This window comes from Trematomus bernacchii, unplaced genomic scaffold (assembly GCF_902827165.1).
Source record: "Trematomus bernacchii unplaced genomic scaffold, fTreBer1.1, whole genome shotgun sequence".
Lineage (NCBI taxonomy): Eukaryota > Metazoa > Chordata > Actinopteri > Perciformes > Nototheniidae > Trematomus > Trematomus bernacchii.
The window spans coordinates 3,530,404-3,552,551 of record NW_022987662.1 but is presented as its reverse complement, the minus strand read 5'-3'; the positions used below and the strand labels follow the sequence as shown (position 1 = coordinate 3,552,551).

The 22,148-nt window shown below is 38.2% G+C and overlaps 1 protein-coding gene across 1 annotated transcript; it reads left to right on the top strand.

The window, feature by feature from the left end:
• Positions 1 to 683: 683 nt before the first annotated feature.
• Positions 684 to 20,177, top strand: LOC117486911 (phospholipase B1, membrane-associated-like). The gene is made up of 42 exons (XM_034135500.1): positions 684 to 776; positions 1,277 to 1,330; positions 1,771 to 1,831; positions 1,924 to 1,958; positions 2,945 to 3,029; positions 3,127 to 3,178; positions 4,070 to 4,150; positions 4,278 to 4,343; positions 4,437 to 4,498; positions 4,868 to 4,937; positions 5,033 to 5,140; positions 5,595 to 5,669; positions 6,584 to 6,655; positions 6,824 to 6,898; positions 6,998 to 7,058; positions 7,807 to 7,865; positions 9,300 to 9,373; positions 10,189 to 10,232; positions 10,319 to 10,427; positions 11,364 to 11,415; positions 11,724 to 11,804; positions 11,885 to 11,950; positions 12,028 to 12,128; positions 12,215 to 12,296; positions 12,375 to 12,479; positions 12,872 to 12,967; positions 13,356 to 13,427; positions 13,634 to 13,711; positions 14,028 to 14,088; positions 14,782 to 14,840; positions 16,313 to 16,380; positions 16,468 to 16,511; positions 16,625 to 16,724; positions 16,820 to 16,871; positions 16,955 to 17,035; positions 17,135 to 17,200; positions 17,289 to 17,383; positions 17,864 to 17,945; positions 18,037 to 18,141; positions 19,251 to 19,346; positions 19,433 to 19,507; positions 19,905 to 20,177. Exons 1-42 carry the CDS (start codon positions 722 to 724, stop codon positions 20,175 to 20,177), a joined length of 3,288 nt encoding a protein of 1,095 aa, XP_033991391.1. The 5' UTR covers positions 684 to 721.
• Positions 20,178 to 22,148: the final 1,971 nt, after the last annotated feature.

Below are 22,148 nucleotides of genomic sequence, written 5' to 3'. Positions count from 1 at the left end.
ACTCAATATCAAGCCACACTTATTGTTTTTACTTCGGCTGTGAGTGTTTGTGTGTGCTCAGGATGAGTTTCGCTTGTTCTCGCTGTATCGCCGACCCAGAAACCTGTCCGCTCCTCGCAGCAGCGGCAAGCAGCAACGCAACGGCCCGACCAATCAGAGCACACTGGGCTCACAGGGAGGGGGGGGGGGGGGGGGGGGGGGCAGGAGCTCCAACAAGCCGTTTAGGACAGAGAGTGAATACACATACTATACAGAGATGCTGTATGAGAAACCAATTGTGAGTTTGGAAAATTGCACAATTTAAATCTATTCTAGTAGACCTCAACAATGGAATTATGATCAGTAGAAATGGCCATGACATGGGACCTTTAACATTTTAGAAGAACAGAGTCATGTGTCAGTGATATTAAGTTGTAAATGATATGTAGAATAGTTTATAACTCTCAGGTATAGTCCATAAATAGAATCACACCAGAACCCTGAAGTTCACTCGCACTCATTATTACAATAAACGATTAATGATCAGTGCCATCATAAAACCTTATGGCTGTGTCCTTGAACAAGAAGTCAAGTCACTCCCCTTCTGTGCATATGTATGATTTGTCATTATCAGATTACCCTGAACAGGTATATAACTGATAACTGACAAAGAAACAGAGATCAGAGAGGGAGGACAGCTGCAGAAAAGATCAACGAGGAATAATCTGTGAAAATCAGAGAGATGATGTTTCCACAGCTGGTTCTGATCACAGTCCTGGGGCTCACATGGACAAAAGGTTTGCGCTGTTTGCTTAATTTTCTTTAATTGAATTTTTAACTGATAATATCTGTTTCAAACTTCTACAAAGAATCTAAACCTTATGCATGTAGTCAACTTTTGAAGGCTCATTTGGCGTGTTTAAGTTGGATTTTGACCGATTTTGAAATGACCACAAAGTGTGAGAATTAAAATATGCATGGCTCCTCAGCTCCTAAAAGTGATGAGGGATCTTACCGTAGTTTGATCATTGATCCACTAAATAATAATTCTATCTTTATGTTATATATTTGTGTGTCTCTGAGGACTCTTGAGCTGTGCATATACGTTCTGATGTGTTTGACATGTTTGTGGTACAAAAAGTCTTGTAAGGAAAGGATAGTTAAGCAGAATAGTATTACATGTGCATTGTGTATTGTACAGCAGGCACATTTTGATAATCTGCATGGCTGTTTTTTTAAATTAAAAGTCATATTTGAACCGATGCATATATATCATAATGCTCTTGTCTGTTTTTAGTAACTGGACTTCCTTGCACTCAGATGTTCCCCTCTCGGTCGCCCCCTTTAAATGGTAAGTGAGAGCTTTAAAGCCCAACTTATATTAAGGGCTAAAAGTTTGGGATATCCCCGACGTGAATGTAAATGACTGCATCATTTAAAAATAATGCACATATTTGATTTACAAAACCTTCACAATTGATTTTGAAGGTGGCTTTCAGTGGAATTCTCCAGCATATCACTAAATATACTGTATGAGTATAACATTAGGTGTCTAATGCAACTTAAATACTTTTCCTTAAGTACTTAAGTACACATTTGAGTTACTCATACTTTACTTAAAGAGGCCCTATTATGCTTTTGGGGGGCTTTCCTTTCCTGTAGTGTGTTATATGTTTTTCTGCATGTAAATGGTCTGCAAAGGCTAACATGTATAGCTCCACTCAAGAAATGTTTTATTGTTTGCAAATTCTTGTGAGATTGAATTTGAATGATTGTTTTTTCTCTCTCAAGTCAACAGCGTAACACCCTCAGATGTTGCTGTGCTTTCCTCCATTGGACTTCACATGCACAGGTGACTATAGCTTTGATGTAATGTTTGCACCGTTTGTGTACGATTCAATCATTTAGAGACATAATCCACTTTGATCTTTTCTCTACCTTCAGCACTGAGCTGTCCACAGTGGTATCAAGACTCGGAGGTAAGATTCAAAGTTTTAATGTATTGGTTTTATCCTGCCTATAGCCCAATGTTTCTTAAATAATTTACTTTTTATTACCTATATTTTTGGCCGCCTTCAAACAGTCTTGTGACATTTTGATTTATTGCCAACAGAGTTACCAGTTGGCAATAAATCAAAATGTAACTTTCACAATTAGTGTCCCACATTCTGAATACATGTTGTAATTCATCTGAGGAGGTTGATATGAGCTCTTACTACACTACTGTGCAGTATCTTTACTACACTGATAGATATCTACACTGACCGTGATTATTTCAAACAATGAACCCCAATACTCTTGCGTCACACCTGTTCTGTGGTCTGTTATCTTTTTTTACAAAAGCCATTCATGGAATAAAGAGTTATTCAATTCAAAGAGACAAAGCACTGACTGATGCAATGCAGGAAGTTCAGTTCATTACCGTGTGATTTTACATTTGTTTCTCATGATTAAAATGTCTCTTCAGGATTTAAAAACGTTTTGAAACGCTGCAATTTTTTATGCAGATGCTAAATATGCAGAGGCTTATACATAAGTACATTTCATTATTATGAAGCCCATTAATACACAATTTGTCTGTGTCTTAGAGCTACAACTAACCATTTTTTGTCCCTAAAATAGTCAAACATGCTTTGTTTAACTAACTGTGCAAACTTAATTTTTTTTTTACCTTTTTGCTTTAAATTGAATTAAAACGATAATTCAAATATCATACTTTTCTGTAATTTGATTAGATGTACTTTATTGATCCCAAATTGGGAAATTGTTTTGTTAAAGCAGCATGTTAAAAGGGCATTGCACATTAAAATACAATAACATAACAAATAATCATAATAAGTGAAAATAAACATATCAACAGCAGAAAGATGGATATCTATCTATAGATAGGCAATAAACAAATAAAAGACAACCCTGTTAATGGAGTAACTGTTTAATCTCTACTGTTGTTATTTCTCTTCTTCAGAGCTGATGACTTTATTCAATCCTGCACTCATCGCTCCTCTCTCAGCTGAAACAAACCTGTATGCCGCTCAGTTTGTTCAACACAGGTACAGACACCATTTTCTGATATGATAAATATTGTAGCAACAACCCTGCCTGCGTCTAATTATTAATTTATTTCTCCCTGATTCATTTGGTTCGTAGCACGCTGGTGGAGCAGGCAAAGGAAGTTACCCTCTACCTCCAAAACAATCAGGTAAATTCTAAGGGATATATCTATGCTGCTTTATGCTGCTGCAACGCAACAATTTCCCAAATTGGGATCAATAAAGTATCTATCTATCTATCTATCTGTCTGTCAGTCTGTCTGTCTGTCTGTCTGTCTGTCTGTCTGTCTGTCTGTCTATCTGTCTGTCTGTCTGTCTGTCTGTCTATCTGTCTGTCTGTCTGTCTGTCTGTCTATCTGTCTGTCTGTCTGTCTGTCTGTCTGTCTATCTGTCTGTCTGTCTGTCTGTCTGTCTGTCTGTCTGTCTGTCTGTCTGTCTGTCTATCTGTCTATCTGTCTATCTGTCTGTCTGTCTGTCTGTCTGTCTGTCTGTCTGTCTGTCTGTCTGTCTGTCTGTCTATCTGTCTGTCTGTCTGTCTGTCTGTCTGTCTATCTGTCTGTCTGTCTGTCTGTCTGTCTGTCTATCTGTCTGTCTGTCTGTCTGTCTGTCTGTCTGTCTATCTGTCTGTCTGTCTGTCTGTCTGTCTGTCTGTCTGTCTGTCTGTCTGTCTGTCTGTCTGTCTGTCTGTCTGTCTATCTGTCTATCTGTCTGTCTGTCTGTCTGTCTGTCTGTCTGTCTGTCTGTCTGTCTGTCTGTCTGTCTGTCTGTCTGTCTATCTGTCTGTCTGTCTGTCTGTCTGTCTGTCTGTCTGTCTGTCTGTCTGTCTGTCTATCTGTCTGTCTGTCTGTCTGTCTGTCTGTCTATCTGTCTGTCTGTCTGTCTGTCTGTCTGTCTGTCTGTCTGTCTGTCTGTCTGTCTGTCTGTCTGTCTGTCTGTCTGTCTGTCCATCCATCCATCCATCTATCTATCTATCTATCTATCTATCTATCGATCTATCGATCTATCTATCTATATGTATATGTTTTATTTTTCCGCTACAGGTCGTTGATGTGGATAGAGATTGGAAGCTGGTCCTTCTCTTTGCTCAGGTGGATGAGCTCTGTGTCTGTGATCAGCAGCAGGTAAACAGAGAAAAATACTTAAATTTTAATGTAAAAATACATAAATATTGTGTGTTTACAGAACGATTTGGACTCTTTATTTGTTGCCTCACAGTCTACAGAGTTGAACTGCTGTGTTTGTGTGCAGGTTGGTTCTGTTATTGCAGCCGTGGTTGAAGAGGTGGATGAAGCTCTGCAGCTGCTGCACTCTCAGGTAGATTTCACAATAGCTTTTCATTCAGTCGCTGTTACTGCATTTTGTGTTTTCATACATTTATAAAAAAAAAGATTCTTCTCTGTGTTGCAGCTGAAGCGGACTATTGTCAGTGTTGCATTGTGGGATGGAGAAAGTGACGGTTTCCACAACAAGTGAGTTTATATGTAACATTAAATGTTTTACTCCGAATAGTAATATGCATAAACAATGCCATATAAGGGCCATTGTATAGGTACAAAAAAAGGAGGTTCTCTGAAATTTAAGTGGTGAATTTGCGATAAAAGAAAAAATGTAAAAAGGTTTTACGTGAAAAATAAACAGATATTCTCTGATATTGTAGGGTCATACATTTGGTTGTAAAAATTAAGCAAAATATTGAGAGTTACTTGTCAAGGAACCATGGCTTTTCTTGGAACAATACTCCATCCTGCACTCCACCCAGTCCATAATCATTTTAGGCCTTATACCTAATTGTACATTTGCATATTGCGTATAAAGGAGTTCACATGTTTTTCTGCCAGGAAGTGTCCCTGCACGGAGAGTGAAGGAGAAACCAGACTTCAGAGGGCCATGCTGACTCATGCTCTGCAGGTCTGTCCATTATTCACACCAGAATATCTCATCGCTTCCTTCAGTCCTTGGATCTGCTGTGAAATATAACTTATCATCTCCTTTTCCCTGACCAGGAGTCTTTGGATGAACTCATGGTTCAGAAGCGCTGGTACAGTGACAGAGATGACTTCACCGTCATTGTGCAGGAAGCACCTTTCATCGCAGACCCTTCCTCTGTCTCTGTGAGTTCACAGGCACCATTTTGCATCCCCTCCTTATTGTTACTGGAGGGGAACTGTTATCACTTTTCACTGTGGACTTTAGTGCTTAAAAAGTCAGGGAAGTATATAAAAACAGTATCCTTTGACTCCTGATTCAGGTTTATTAAGGACAGATCTCAAATTAGGTACAATTATTTCTCCAATGAAGCAACTGGACACAAAACATGTTATCAAACCTACATCCCTGTATCTGTAGGCTATCTTTGTTTATTTAGCCTGTTTTGTTTGTTGATAGTAGTAATGAGGTCACAGTATTTTACATGTATCCTAATCATATCCTTTATAAACAAGGAACATAACCTTCTGATTTATCACAGTTTGTGCTGATGACCGATAAAGAATCCACGTTAATTAACTGGAAATATACTTTCTGTATCTTTCTGTACAATGTTGTGTTTTTTTTTTTTCTTGACAGAGTGGGAAGCCTCTATCTGTGTCACAAGCGTCAAAACACACAGATAACCTGATGGTGCAGATGTGGACAAACCTGGTGAGGCCTAAAGCAATCTAATCTCTCTCCCATTCAGAAACACACGCACGCACGCACGCACGCACTCACACACACACACACACACACACACACACACACACACACACACACACACACACACACACACACACACCACACACACACACACACACACACACACACACACACCGCACAGTGGACGAAATACTCCACTACAAGTCAAATTCCTGCAATCAAAACGTTTTTCCTGTTGGTGTTTTACCATACTTTATTATTATATGCAATGTTCATTGCTTATTATTACTGCTGCTTTTAGGTTGTGCCAATTTTAACTTCTTTACATAATGATGTGGAGTTTTAAGAACAACAAAAAATCGTATTCTACAAGATCATCTCAAGTGCTTGAAGCATCGCTTGTTAAATAACCAAATAATAGCAACTGTCTTTATCTAACAATTGAAAGTCTGGGGGTTACAGTATATCCCAGCCCCTGCAGGCGACATGTCATCGTATCCTTTAAGATACTTAACAAACGATGTATGGGCGCCTCTGCTTCTGTATGAATGTGTGTGCATGGGTGAATGCTGATTTACAGTAAAAGCGCTTTAAGGGCTTGTAAATACTGATGAGGTGCTATACAAATGCAATCCATTTACCATTTGCCATCATGTATTTATCTTAGGAACAATATGACATTTCTTAACACATTAAAGCAGATTAAATTCCTTCAGTTTGTCAGATAAACTCAAAATCACCAAATTTTTTGATATGCGTGGATTCCAATGGAAAGGAAGGCTATCAAAAAGTACTTGAAGCAGAATACAAGATGTAGATGTACTTATGTATCTTCCCCGGCTGCACACATATACATAAACATACAGAGTCATTGTTCCCTCTGTCGCAGGCATGAAGACAATGGGTTTTGTGTCTTTCAGCTGCAGCCCACAAGTGACCAACATAGCACAGAAGACAAAGAAAGACTCATCATGTTGCCATGTCCAACTGAAGTGAGTAACTGTGCTACAAACTCACTTTACCACCCTTACATTCACATGTTATAATACTAATAATGCACTATTAGATGCAATAAAGATTTCAGTGTGGCAAACGTACATCCTACACATCTTCTCTCTCATCCCTCCTCTTTCTCCTCCTCCTCCTCCTCCTCCTCAAAGGACCGGCCCTTCCTGAGGACGGAGGGAAACTCTCCTTCATATCATCACAGCGATGCGTCTCCTCTTCTTCACCCTGTGAGTATAGAGCGACATTGAGCCCTGATGAAGATGCTGGCAGCGCTGTACGCCTCCTGTCTAGTTCTGACTGTGGACTTTCTCTGTGTGTCCACTCAGCTTACAGGCACAGAGATGCCCTGTGAGGACTTTAGCGCCTCACCCTCCCCACCCACCTCAGGTAAAGTTTTATTTGATTTGCACTCACATATAAAATCCAGATTATAAGAAAATAAGAAATGCAGCAGGAGAGATCAGGAAGAGACACATTTATACATCTTCTTAACCTACAAAACTAAGAAAACACAGAGAGAATGTATTCATATTGGTTTTTATATATTTCTCTTTATCATTGTTATACGTTACACAAAACATTATATGGATGCTAACTAACTATCTAACTTTATAACTTAAATGAACACAACACATGAAAATACAATCAAAAATGTGGCAAACAGATCAGTTTATTTTATGTTTTATTGACTCCAGTTGATAATCTCACACACCTAACGTTGTTTTTCCTTTATTCTGTAACTATATGTCAGATAAATAACTTTTTATTGAATTATTTATCCCTTACTGTCTTGTGCATACTTCTTACTTGCTTGTTAGTTACCTTCCTACAGTGTGTCATATTTGATTGTTTATGAGTGCTGCTGATAATGTAATCTCTATTTGTTCATAAGAACACAACCATTAAAAACAACGGTGTCACATTGACATACATAACTACTTTTCTGATAAAGAAAACACACTTTATGTTGAATTCCCCTTTCACTTGTTATTAAGATGTATATTTATCAGTCCTCTACAATTTCTTAGTCTTCTGCTTACCTCTGTTTAAGTGACCTTTTATGGCGTTTTGTATTAATTCTGCTCTTAAAGTCTTTACTGTCCTGACTTTTTTGAGATGTCTTCTTCATTTTCAGTCCATGAACTCAGGCCTGGAGATGTTCAAGTTGTGGCTGCATTGGGAGACTCTCTGACAGTGAGTCATTTTATCAATATTTGAAGGAGATCAAAACAGGTTAAAAGAAAAATGCATTTAATCTCAAGTATCAAATATAAGTACAAATATTTTTAAAAACTGAGAAAAGATCTGTGAAGTGGGACCATATTCCACTTATTATTATTTTTAACATCCAGCCTACATTGGCAAGTCAAATAAACGAATTATGCTGGATTACATTTTAATTTATAGTTACTACAATATGTTATATTTCTTAAACTGTAATGATTTAAAAAAAGAATTTAGGAAAATAAGTTGGTAAATGAATACAAATGCCTGTGTGCAGTTAATTCCCTTTTAATTCCCATTGAGTCGCCATTGATTTGTGTAATAATCAACAATAATGAAAAATAAATCAGACTTAAAGGGCCCATGTCATGCTTTTCCGGTTATTACCCGTCCCCTTGTGTGTTTATGCATGTAAACGGTGTGCAGAGTCAAAACCCTCAAAGTACACCCTGTAGCGAGTAAAACTCTAACACAGAAAATACCTCCCCAAAACGCCTCGTTGGAGATACGTCACTGCCCATTTGAGTCTTCCATTTCGTTCCGGGTACGGCATGATGTCAAGCCGTACCCGGAACAAAATGGACCAATCCGTGGAGCCGTTACGTTACGTCCGCGGAGCCGTTACGTTAAGCCCCCGCTGATTGGTCCAAATTGACCAATCCACGGACTTCCTCACACACACACATCTGTGTGCAGGGAGCAGGCAGCTCAGCTGATTTCTCCTCCCTGGCTGCAGGCTGATAACAGACAGTTGGGATCGCGGCAAAATTCTCTCTGCAGACCCATTCTCACAGCGTTTATCAACCTTTTTCTTACTCAATATCAAGCCACACTTATTGTTTTTACTTCGGATGTGACTTTGTGTGTGCTCAGGATGAGTTTGGCTGTGTTTGGCTGTGTATCGCTAACAAGGAAACAACACCACCACGGAGCTCAGCGCGATTCACAACGTCCCGACCAATCAGAGCACACTGTGCTCACAGGGAGGGTGGGGGCTGGAGCTTTTGGAGCTCCAACGAGTCGTTAAAGGCAGAGAGTGAAATTCAGTGAATACAAGTAGTTTACAGAGATGCTGTATGAGAAACCAATGTGAGTTTGGAAAATTGCACAATATAAATCTATTCTAGTAGACCTCAACAATGGAATTATGATCAGTGGAAATGGCCATGACATGGGCCCTTTAATCCATACAAATTGAAGTGTGTGAGCAGTCCTATGATTTCAAGGCTTTGGTGGACATTTATTAGATAGTTATACTAGAGAAATGGAAACATGGACAAAGTACATGGTGTAATAGTATGAAGAAATAAATCAAGACGAGCCTGTTATAATGTTATATTTGGAGAACTTCTGTGTTACTTCCCCATGTTACTGAACCATGTCCTGTTTTGTTGTATCTGTCAGGCAGGCAACGGTATCGCATCGAGCAAGAACAACGTCCTGGACGTCCTGCGTCAGTACAGAGGTTTATCCTGGAGGTAATTTAAGACTTTTAATCACAACTATGAAACAACATTGCAACATAATACTTGTGCTATTGGTCTTTAAAGGTGGGGTATGTAATTTATTTCAGAAACACTTTTTGTTATATTCCATGGAGTGCTCTTAACATCCCGATAGCAATGAATATATTAAATGCTTTGACAATAAATACATTAAAAAAATTCATCTGTGGAAGCCGTAGCGCTGTAAAAAGCACGACCAATCATCTGAGCCGGCCCGGCTAAAATAACTGGATGGCCTACCTGCCTGTCAGCTTTCCATCTGTGCACAAACTTATCTCGTGCCCTCATTGGTCATGTGCGCGTTTGTGTGTTGGAGGAGGGGCTCTGTCAGGAAGTCTGAAGGAAGGGGCAGATCTTTTCCGGTTGTGTACTTTCAAATTCTAGCGCACTCAAGCTGGTTTCTCCAAAATTACATACCCCACCTCTAAGTGTTAAATGTGGTTTCTAGGTCCATCTGTTTATTTACTAGAAAAGTGATCTAATTTCAAGTCATTATTTTGCATTTCAAATATTTGTATTGAGCAACATACTTTTAAAAATGTTGTATAATGCTGTGTCTACTGCTCACTTCCATATTAAATATTTATAAAATTATATTCATGTACATTCGGAGATATGAAACAGATAATATAAAAGATGCAAGGTTTTGTATTTTTTAGATAAAGATTAACACAAATATCCAACCAACAAATGTGTATATTGTAAATAAATAAATAAAATACATCTAAAAACAAAAACAGGAACATATTTAAGTCATCGTTTCAACATGGTCTTGTCATTTTTTGCAGTATTGGTGGAGAAGAAAACCTCACTACTGTCACCACGCTGCCCAGTGAGTTTGTGTCTGGTTTAAATAACATGTTCAAGTCAGTCTTTGTATCTCTGGGATTTTTAATTTTCTTTTCTTTGTTATAACAGACATCTTAAAATATTTCAACCAAAACCTGACGGGCTTCTCTGTTGGAAAGGGAAAACAGGAAACTTCTCAGTCTTTCCTCAACCAGGCCGTAGCAGGAGCAAAGAGCAAGTGAGTTTTACTATTGAAGGCACCAACTGCCTCTTACCTTTTTTCGTGTTAATATTATTAAATATGTGAGATAGTTACTTCCTTTTTAAACTTAACTGCAAGAGACCATAATTGTCCAGTTGTTTACATTGAAATGTGTCTGAAATTGTACAATACGTATCCTTGCATAAAAAGGAAAAGAAAGCTATATACAATTATATAAATACATTTACAGACTGTGAGAAAATGTCCCCGATTAATTGTTAAAAGATTAGTTTGACTATGTAAATCTAGTCTTTGAACAAGCTTTTTTCAACCTTAAAGTGGACCTATCATGCTATATTTGAATAATATAGTGTAGGACCATACCTATATAAGGCATATTTATACTTTTTTTTTTTCAAAATACCAAACAGATCATGCATTTTAGCCATGCCTCATTTCGCTCAATTTGAAAAATGTTAGCTCTGTTTTTGCAAGGGCAGATTCAGTGAGAACAGCACCACCTACAGGCCTGGCATATGTACTACAGCGTCTCCAGCGCTTTCGAACGGCAATGGCCGTGGCTGTCTCCTCCTGATTGGTGGAGTTGGCCCAATAGCCATAGCGCCACTGTCCTGACGTCAGGACAGTGTTCAAATCTGGATCAGTTTTTATCAGATCCGTTGCAGCCCCTTTTTTTAGAGATTTGGGTATGGAGGAAAATAGAGAGGGTTGTGTTTTCTGACACTTGGTCAGTTCCCTGGAACACCGGGGACACATATTCATGTATAAAAGACGTACAAAAGTGCATTTTGCATGATAGGTCCCCTTTAATTAAAACATATATTAGCGTTATACATTAGATTTTGAAAATAGAAAGATAAAAGCTGAAAGAAATTAAACATAAGAAGGAATAAATGATTGTCATAATATTAAATATTGTAATGTTGTGTTATTTTTTCTTTGTGTTTTAAGTGACTTATTACCCCAGGTGCGAGCCCTGGTTGCGAGGATGAAAAATGACTCTGTGAGTTTACAAGTTGATATTTTTCTTTACCTGTTTTAAAATGTGCAAAACACACTATACAATCCTCTTGCGTTTGAATATACTACATCTACAACAGTGAAGAAACCTACATTGATAGAAGCAGTGTACCAGAACACACAATTTAAATTATTTGGCACATTTTATACAGCAAAACAAGACGGAAAAGGATATTATTGTGGATTTGATTACTTCCAATGAGGGAAATGTAATTATTCATATAAAGATTTCTTCTTTTTAACAACGCTACAAACTGCTCACATTCCCTCACATTCTTATTTCTTGTACAGAGAATCAATTTTGAATCAGATTGGAAAGTAATCACCCTTTTTATTGGTGGAAATGACGTCTGCGACCACTGCTACAACTCCGTGAGTACTGATGCGGAGTATTATATAAAATACATTTCTTCGAGGGGCCAAACCTGAAACTGTTTCTTTTTTTTCAACAGCTATTTTACTCTAAAGAGAATTTTCTACGTAATGTCCGAGTCAGCCTGGATTATCTTCACAAAGAGGTAAAAAGTGAACAGACAAACAGCTGAATTTCATTATATATGTTGATCTGTTTTTAAACATGAATTGTCTCTGTCAGGTGCCCCGAGCTCTGGTGAACTTAATAGAGACTCTCCATATTATCCCACTAAGAGAAATGCACATGGACAAATCCCTTAAATGCCCAACTTGGCTGGTCAAGTGAGTATCACTCATCTCTCTGCCCTTAAAAATTCCCATGAGATATTTAAAACCAATTAAATAACTTGTTATACCTGCTTTTCCAGTATTCTGTGTCCTTGTGTTATCTTACCTAAACACAACTCTAAAGCTCTGCAAATGGTAGATGACATCAACAGAGGCTATCAGGTAGGAAAGACAAAATATGATTGGAAAACAGTCCAGTTTCCTTCTCAGGAATAAACACATATTCTTTCTCTGTTTAAGCGTTCACTGGGAGAGCTTGTGGAGTCAAAACGGTACGACACTCGCTCAGACTTCACTGTGGTCGTCCAACCTTTTTTCAGGCATCTCAAATTCCCCAGACTGCCGGTCAGTAACAAAGCTCTGTCTTTATCATGTGACTGCACACACTTTATGGGAGTTTAATCCATCTCTCTCTCTTATCAGTCAACAACAGGTTAAGCACCAGAATCAAGTTCGTAGGAAATGGTTTACCACTTTTAAATTGATTCAACATTTGCTTTCTTGACAAAAGTTAAATAAGATTGACAAAAAGACAGATGGCTTAAGTCCATAGTACAGTTAGATACTTTTCAGGGGACAGCTATTATGTCTATGATACAGAATTTGATTTTAGTTTCTTCTTTATAGCCTGTACTATGTTGCATTGGCCGAACTCCTAGTCTTTTCATATGTTTCACAAGTTGATAAACAATACTGAAGTTCATACATTTAACGTAACTTTTCCCCCCTTTTCACAGGACGGTCGTGCTGATCGCTCATTCTTTAGTGCAGACTGCTTCCATCTCAGCCAGAAGGCCCAGACGCAGATGGCTCGCTCCCTCTGGAACAACATGGTTAGTATCTCTATTAACAACTAAACCTTTTTGCACAAAAGTATACACTAATACCGCACTCATGTCCTATTGGAGTCATTGAAATTAGGAGCTTTTGACTTAATAATTAGCATTTACGCCTACTTCCACTTCTATTTTCTGATGGAGCAACAATGAACTCACATGACTGATGAGCTTTAATTGAAGTAAAATACAGAACAGTTAGCTGAATCTACATACAGTTAGTCCTATTGTTGTATTAACACCACATTAGCTTAAGACAGCTAATGGCTAGCCTCGGATAATTAGACAAGTAGATTACATATAGCTGTGTATATTTGCTTGTTTGAAGATCTCACAAGATGGCGGTATTTATTTTAATATTAAAAGTACACTCTTGTTCCTCCAGCTGGAACCTCTGGGCAATAAGACAACCATACAGGATTTCACTGCAGACGTTGACCTGAAATGTCCTACCAAGGTAAATTGTGCATAAATAGGGAATTCTTTAAAAGCTGATGAATGTGTTTTTTTACAAATCATGTGATTGTTAAATCCTGTGGTAAAAATGCTATAAATAACATTTCCAAAACGTCTGTTATAAAAGTAGATTATGTTTTTTGGTGTACATTACTTTCGTACATTTTAAAACCATCATATCATTTAAGCATTTTTGTTTTTCTACAGACATCACCATTCATCCGGACCTATAATAACAGCAATTACATATATATTGATCTCTCTCCAAAACCTGGACCTATTCCGGTAAGATCTCTAAAAGAGAAGTGACTTGTAGTACAGATATGATAAGTGTTATGTGTATAATGTTTTACTTAAACTTAATGAAGCTGAATGGACTTGTTTTTTGGATGTCTGTGAGGGAAACAATGCAAATCATATTTAAAAAAACATCAGAAAACCCAACAGAAAGATGTCACAGCACTTACTGTACCACACAGTTTTACTTATAAGTAATGCATTTTTCTGAGAATTACAGTATAAAAACACAATGAATTGCTCTATATGTTCATCCATCTAATATCTGAATTAATTTTATCTTTTGATATTTTCTCCCTCACAGAACTGGGGAAGTAATTTTTCCTGTGTGGACCTTGCTCCATCTGACTCTGTGCCAACTTCTGGTGAGACAGTCATCCCTGCATTATCAGCAGTCCGTCGATATGACATTCAATGGCCTCTTTTATCTGGAAGATGAAACCAAGACAGTTTTAAACACCACTTATGGCACTGAGAGTGAAATGGCTTATATCAACCTATCAATCAAATGTCTCATCAAGATAACAGATGCTTCACATACAAATTATGCTTCACATCAAGTATATACACATTCTCTTTCATCTGCAAGAAAGTAGGAGATACTTAAAATAAAAGCTGGTTAAAGCTGGCATAGGCAGTTTATTTTTTATGTAATTTGGCAATAATGACATAAAGCATATTGTAATTTAAGTGGTAGAGCCGGATAGGCAGTTTTCTATTTACTGTCCGTAACCTGTAAAAGTATCTGTCATTAATCTTTAAACATCTGAAGGCATGTGCATCTGTATTTTCTAGATCAACCAACGCTTTCTCTCTGAAAGACCTGTGATTGGTCAATGTCTCCTGGCTATATTTTCTCCTGAAAACAGAGCTAACAGGAAATGCAGGAGTCCATTTCTCCCGCAGACCACTCAAAACTAAAATAAGCCTTTATTATGACATTTTTGCCCAATTACTCAAAAATAGATCTGCCCCAGCTTCAAATGCTGAACATAAGATTGTTAAGAGATGTTTTTGTGGCTTATCTTGTAAAATGTAATCTCTTTTTTGTCTTTTAGTTCATAAGCTGAGACCAGCTGACATTAAAGTGGTGGCAGCACTGGGAGACTCTTTAACGGTAAGTGTTGCAAAGATATACGGTTTAGAGTTTAAGTACAAAGAAGGAGACAAACCGAGCCCCTGAAGTCCAGTAAGGTGATTTTTCTTTATCGTGTGCACAAGAGATAATTAACTTGTTCCTACAAGATGATAACTTCTGCAAATAGGATAATATCACCTTACGGGACTTCGGTTGCTATTTAAAAAAGGCACATATGTTAGTAGTTCAATTAAGCATTAGAAAATTGGTACCTAAAATATAGTGATTATGTTTTTTTACTTGTGTGATTTGACCGTATACATTCGACATTTAAAGGTCCCATGTCATGCTTTTCCGGTTATTACCCGTCCCCTTGTGTGTTATGAAGGTTTTTCTGCATGTAAACGGTCTGCAGAGTCACAAACCCTCAAAGTACACCCTGTAGTGAGTAAAACTCTAACACAGAAAAGACCTGTCTATGCTGCCCCAGAACGCTTGTTGGAGATTTCTCTTTTTCCATTGTTTACTTCTTGGGTATAGTGACGTATTTCGGGTATAGTGCCATTACGTTACGTCCGCGGAGCCGTTACGTTTGGACCAATCCGCGGACTTCCTCACACACACACACTCAGCGGGACGTTGCGAGGCTCGCTGCTGTGAGGAGCGGGACACTGTGAGCTGGCTCACTGGTGAGGGGTCAGCGAGACACCGCGGAACACAGCCTGGGCACACACACAAACTCCCAGCCAGGCTGCGGCTGTGTGTGTGTGTGCCCAGGCTGAGTTTCGCGGTGTCTCGCAGACGGCCACTGGGCTCATAGGGAGGGGGGGGCAGGAGCTCCAACAAGCCGTTTAGGACAGAGAGTGAATACACATACTTTACAGAGATGCTGTATGAGAAACCAATGTGAGTTTGGAAAATTGCACAATATAAATGTATTTTAGTATACCTCAACAATGGAATTATGATCAGTAGAAATGGCCATGACATGGGACCTTTAACTGAACCTTTTAATATCAGTTAATTGTTGTCATTGAACTATGAACTCACTAATCAATTTGTTATCAGCCAGAAAGCTTACACCGATGATGATCATGTATTTTATGTTCGGGTATTCAGGCTTTGACGTAAGACTTATCTTTGACAGTGTGTCAGTGTCTTCTTAACCCTTAAATGGGCAATCACATATCAATAAAAATCAATGATCGTTTTTCTCTACATTACACCCATATTACACTGTTACTTTACCCATATCACACATTATTACATCCCTATTACACTCGTGTAACACCATTATAACGCCCATATTATACCCATGTTACGCTGTTATTAGACCCATATTACACCCATGCAACACCAATATTACACTGTAATTACATTGTTAATACACACATTTTACACCAGGACACAGCCTTTGAAATGACTGTATCCTCCATGATAAAGAAGCTTTTCAAGGGTTAAGCACATTATTTTCATTTTATTTATATTTGTCTGTGTCTTTCTGTTAATAGGCAGGCAGTGGTGCTAAGGCAAAGAACCTGTTTGGCCTCAACAAAGAATACAAAGGAGTATCATGGAGGTACGACATACGTGTAGTGTTAATTAAGTTTACATTTACCAACATATTTTTCAAACCAGGCTGATGTTAGTTTACTTTTTCTTGCAGCATTGGAGGTGATGCTTCTTTGGAGACAGTCACAACATTACCAAGTGAGTTTAAGCACAGTTTCTCTGAGTTAATATTCTGAATGTGACAACAATCAAAAACCTACATTTAAATTATAACCCAGGCTGTTACTTAGTTGTTTTCCTCTTAATCCCAGACATCTTGAAGATGTTTAACCCCACTTTAAAGGGATTCTCCAAAGGCCTGGGCTCCAGACAGAAGGCCTTCAACATGGCTGTAGCTGGAGCTAAGACCTCGTACGTGTATATTCTTTGACTTTCTCCTCCATCTGTGTACACTTTTGAATCTTCCCGCTGTCATCCAACACCTTACTGTATTTGTTCTGCTACAGAGAGATCCCAATGCAAGTCCAAGCCCTCATCAAGGCCATGAAAGAAAATAAGGTAAGATTACATCAAAGATAAGTAATGTATCAGAAAAGCTCTAATTCTGTTTTTCATGAACATGTTTGGTACATTTTACACAGGGGGTGAATTTTGAAAAGGACTGGAAACTTGCGACAATATTTGTTGGAGGGAATGATCTTTGCCAATACTGCATAGACCAAGTAAGTCTTTTTTTTAATTCATGTACGTACATAAATAACTTGCACACTTCTGTATGTTATTGAACTGCAGTGAAAAACATATTTTACATATTTCTGCAGAATAATCTGTCACCCACGAACTACAGCCAAAATCTCATGCGCGGTTTGGACATGTTTTACAAAGAGGTGAGATATTAAACACTATAAATTATTGTCATCTGCAGTTCTTGTGAGTACAAGATGTCATGTTTTCTTCTTCTCTCTGCATCTCTAGGTACCGAGGCTGCTGGTTAACGTCGTGCCGATCTTACAGATAGATATATTGAAATCAGTGAAGAGGAACACACTTGGCTGTTCGCTCTTGCAGAGGTTTGCCTGTTTTTCTTGTTTTGTTTTTTTAATGCAAGAACATAGTGGAGCATTTAGCTGCTCAAGGGAAAACATATTTATAGCAGGAGTTGGTGGAGACCAAAACAGAGCAAGAAGGTGGATACGTATTCGATTTACATTTGACGAAACACAAAAAAATGAATGCTAATGTTGCTATGTGTTGACTTGAAGGGTGACGCTAGGGTGATATGAGGTCATTGGTATTTTAAAGCGGGTTTCTGCTGCTCTCTAGTGGTAAAACAAAACAAAAAATCAATAAATGCCGATCTAACATTGGTCCTTACATTGGTGTAGTGTCTCCTCAACCATTCAAGTCTAAGAAAGATATAGATTTTCTCAAGCAGAGTGAGAAGAAATACACAAGCTTTACAAATTGGAAAACATTTTGGATAATAAAGTGGATAAGATAGTTCAGTGCTAACCCTTTGATATGATCATATCTCTCAATTTCTTTTACAGAACCAGCTGTCCCTGTGTCATCAATCCATCTGAAAACTCCCCAGAGCTTGAAGAGATGAAACGAATCAATCGCGAGTATCAGGTTAACAAAGAGTTATTTAACCATTTAAATATTTTTGTTTTAATGGGGTTCGCTCTGTCTTTTATCCAATTCTCTTTTTTTTTCTTCCCAGGCTGAAATCCAGCATCTCATCTCCGGAGATCACTTTGAGGGAAAAGAAGACTTTGCTGTCGTCCTTCAACCCTTTTTAGAGAATGTATTCATCCCGTATATTGGAGTAAGTAACAGAGATACACAAAGAAACATTAGGACATTACTAGAAAAATTCCCCTCAAAAATGTTGACTGTGTGACTGGCACTTGGTGCAGGTCCTCGGGGAAGCACTGAGTCTCATTCAGAATGTATTAAGGTTTATCTGTGACAGTTTAGCCTCCTCTTCAGAAAATCGTAAATAGTATTGATACAATTATTTGGGGTTAGCATCTGTGTCCCCTTATGAACCATTTGTTTGATTTGTGTGTATTTAGCAGTTCTCCTAAAGTCTCTCCCAACAGAAAATGTAACAGGGGCGTGGATATGCGCCCTATGGGCGACGCAGCTAGAGTTTTTGTCACTGAAGGGCCGTTTCGGGCTTGATTTGTAAGTCAATTTTATATAATGAAGGCATCGAGACAACGCTGACTAATCTTGCTACTAAAATCTTCTAAAATGATGTGAAAAGAGTGAAAACTATAAGATTTAGATCAGGTTTAAGATCTTTCTTTCATGAATTTTAATGACTTTTAACACTCTAAGACGGAATGTTCAGACACTCTAAGAAGTGATGATGTCGTCCCTTTGGAATGTCTGAACATTCCGTCACGTACACACCCATTGTTAGAAAAATATCACTTGTCATCGGCTTGAGCTTCAATAATCAGGATACATGTATTTATTATCCTGACAAGAATGGAAGTAGTCATCACATACAGAGCATCAACTAGTTCCTGAACAGTGTCCTTTCACATGCTGATATACAAGAGAGGGAGTTACACAGTCACAAGATGGAGGAATACCGGTTCAAAGCAGTATTTAATGTTTAGTTCAGACTAGCTAAGACCCACATCAGAAATGATCATGATTGTCATATGTCTATCTCCATAGAGGCTGAATCATCATGTTAATCACATAGCTATCATATGCCTAAAACAGTGTGTCCTGACGCTCTTCTAGGTAATCATACATCCGGTTACGTCCACAGCTATGTACGGCCTTTGATATCATGTGCTACTTTGATATTGGAAGAGTACATTCAGTATTTTCCCAACACCCATTATAAAATCTGAAACGCTCTAAAAATGTCACTAAACTTTAACTGTGATTTTAAAATCTACTTTTTTTTACCAGGAGGGTGAGGTTGACTCGAGTTTCTTCTCTGTGGACTGTTTCCACATCAGTGAGCGAGCTCATGCTGAGATGGCCGTAGCTTTGTGGAATAACATGGTGAGCAAGGAGCAACTAAACTACTGCAGCACAATGCATAGTGTTCTTTGTGGTTTTAAAAAAAACTTCCCTCCATGTTTTAATAGTTGGAGCCCGTTGGAAGAAAGCAAAACTACAACAACTTCACATATGACCGATCAAAGATTAACTGTCCCTCTGAGGTAAGTGAAGAGATTTATGAAGTCTGGAGGGAAATCCCACTGCTCACAACCCAAATTCTATTGACTGTATTGATTTACTTATTAATTATTAATTAGAGTAACATTTAACATATTATTCAGTCTGGAGAACAAAAGTGTTGAATATAAAAAAATAAAATAAAAACTGAAGAAATATCAATATGTCTATTTAAAGTCAAAATAATAGCACATATTACATATACAAAAATTGGCTTTAAACACAGCTAAAATATTGTGAAGTTCAGTATATAATAAGTAACCAATACAGAAACAGATTAATTTTAGGGGTTTCCAAATGCAGTTATTGTTATTGCCGCTGTTGGTTCTTTTTCAAAGTTTTCATGAATTACTGCACTGAGCCGTGATGTGTTTCCTACAGGCGAATCCTTTCCTCTTCACTAAGATCAACAGCCTACCAAGTCCCGCAGTGACCATCCCCCCGCCCACCACCCCCACCACCACCACCTCCACTGCTGTACCAACACTTCCTGTTCCCAGGTGCCCCCCCTCTTTGCCTGTGTGGGTGCCAGTGGTTGTGGGAGTCATCAGTTTGCTGACTGGCGTGTTTGTCGCCTGGCTAATTCTCTCCAGCTGTGTGCGTCGGAAAAACAAAGTGGAGAAAGCAGTGGAATTGAAAGGAACTGGTTTTTAAAGCAGTTGTTGTCATATAGCGGTATTTAAAGGTCACCTATTATGCAAAATCCACTTTTTCATGTCTTTCATACATCAACATGTGTCCCCTCTGTGTGAAGAGATTCTGAAAGTTTCAGGAAAAAAGATTCTCTCTCTTTTTGTCCTGATCCATTTATATAAAAACCTGTCTGAAAATGAGCTGATCAGATTTTGGCCACTTTATGATGTCATAACGATTTTTTGGCTTGTGTAACCATTAGCCAATCACCAACCAAGGTAACCCCCCCCCCCCCACACCTTATCACCTGAATCTCCTCCTAGAGCACCATTGTGTTCTTTTTAACCAAATATCTCTCAGAGGGGCGTGGGGAGGGGCTCCTTATTTTCATCTAAAGTAACAGACACAGAATCAGCACTTTTGAAACAGGGCTGAAACAGAGGGGATTATGGGATGCTGCAATGACCTGTTTGGTATTTGGTGCCAAACACTTCAGAGACATATTTTGTATATATCTGAGACCTATAATGTATTGATGAAAAATAGTATAATAGGGGACCTTTAATGCCAACAGTTTATGTAAATTAGCCTTTCTATTACTAACAACTAACACAAATATTACTCAATGGTGCTCAAAGTATGTAATATTTGTAATTATGTTTTGATTGCCAACTACATGTAAAATATCCCTGTGTAATTGACCTAGCTGAATCCTGACGTTTTGTACTTCTCATTTTTATTTATTGATAGAATAAAATTGCTACAACATACGATCCATGGTTGATTGACTTTGTAAACAATATTATTGTACCCTAAAATGTTTCCTCATCTCTGAAATCATAATAATCTCTACGTAATCTAGGAAATGTTTTTACCCATGTGTGAATCCAGGGATGTAGAATCAAATATGTAAATATGTAATCCAAATTTATTTTATATCTGTAGTTTAGGGTGAAATGTTTCATAACTATTTGATGATTACGTAACTGAAAAGATAAACATATTGTTGGCAACAGAATATAGAATAACACTGGACCTTTTTTCTTTTAAACCCCCATGTAAGAGCCATTTTTGAATGATAATGGAGCTACTGTTTGATCTCCCAGGTGAAGCTCAGAGGAAGGTCGCTCATCTTCTCTTCGAACACTCGGTCAAAATACTCATTCTGAGCCACTGTGAAGAAGTTCTTCCAGTCGCCTGCCGCACCTGTCACAAACAAACACACAAACACTTTAACCCTCCTGTGGTCTTCGGGTCAAATCTGACCGATTTAATATTTTCATCAATCATAACTTTTTTGTTTTACATTCAATTGTACGGTGGCCCGGAAGTGCAAGACACCACAGCATTTCAGAAAACACTACAGCATTTCAGAAAACACCACAGCATTTCAGAAAACACAACAGCATTTCAGAAAACACAACAGCATTTCAGAAAACACAACAGCATTTCAGAAAACACTACAGCATTTCAGAAAACACCACAGCATTTCAGAAAACACTACAGCATTTCAGAAAACACTACAGCATTTCAGAAAACACTACAGCATTTCAGAAAACACTACAGCATTTCAGAAAACACTACAGCATTTCAGAAAACACCACAGCATTTCAGAAAACACCACAGCATTTCAGAAAACACTACAGCATTTCAGAAAACACTACAGCATTTCAGAAAACACAACAGCATTTCAGAAAACACAACAGCATTTCAGAAAACGCTACACCATTTCAGAAAACACCACAGCATTTCACATTGGACGGAAAGGGTATTCCTTTAGGGAGAACACTTCTTGTTTGTGATTGGACAGAGCCAGCCAGAGAAGCACTGCTGTGATTGGTTGTTTTTGCTGCCAGTCAAGAAATGACGCTTCGTGATTGGTCAGCACCCGAGCGCAACATGTCCCAACACATCAACCGTTAGCTGTTAGCACACACTCAGAGCTCACAGCTCCTCATATCTGTTCAGAAACTGGACAAAAGTTAAACAAGT

Coding starts and splice junctions, on each gene's coding strand:
- LOC117486911 (XM_034135500.1), top strand. CDS start 722: ATGATGTTTCCACAGCTGGTTCTGATCACAGTCCTGGGGCTCACATGG. Junction 16,872..16,954: donor AGGCCATGAAAGAAAATAAG/GTAAGATTACAT, acceptor CATTTTACACAG/GGGGTGAATTTTGAAAAGGA. Junction 17,201..17,288: donor TGGACATGTTTTACAAAGAG/GTGAGATATTAA, acceptor CTGCATCTCTAG/GTACCGAGGCTGCTGGTTAA.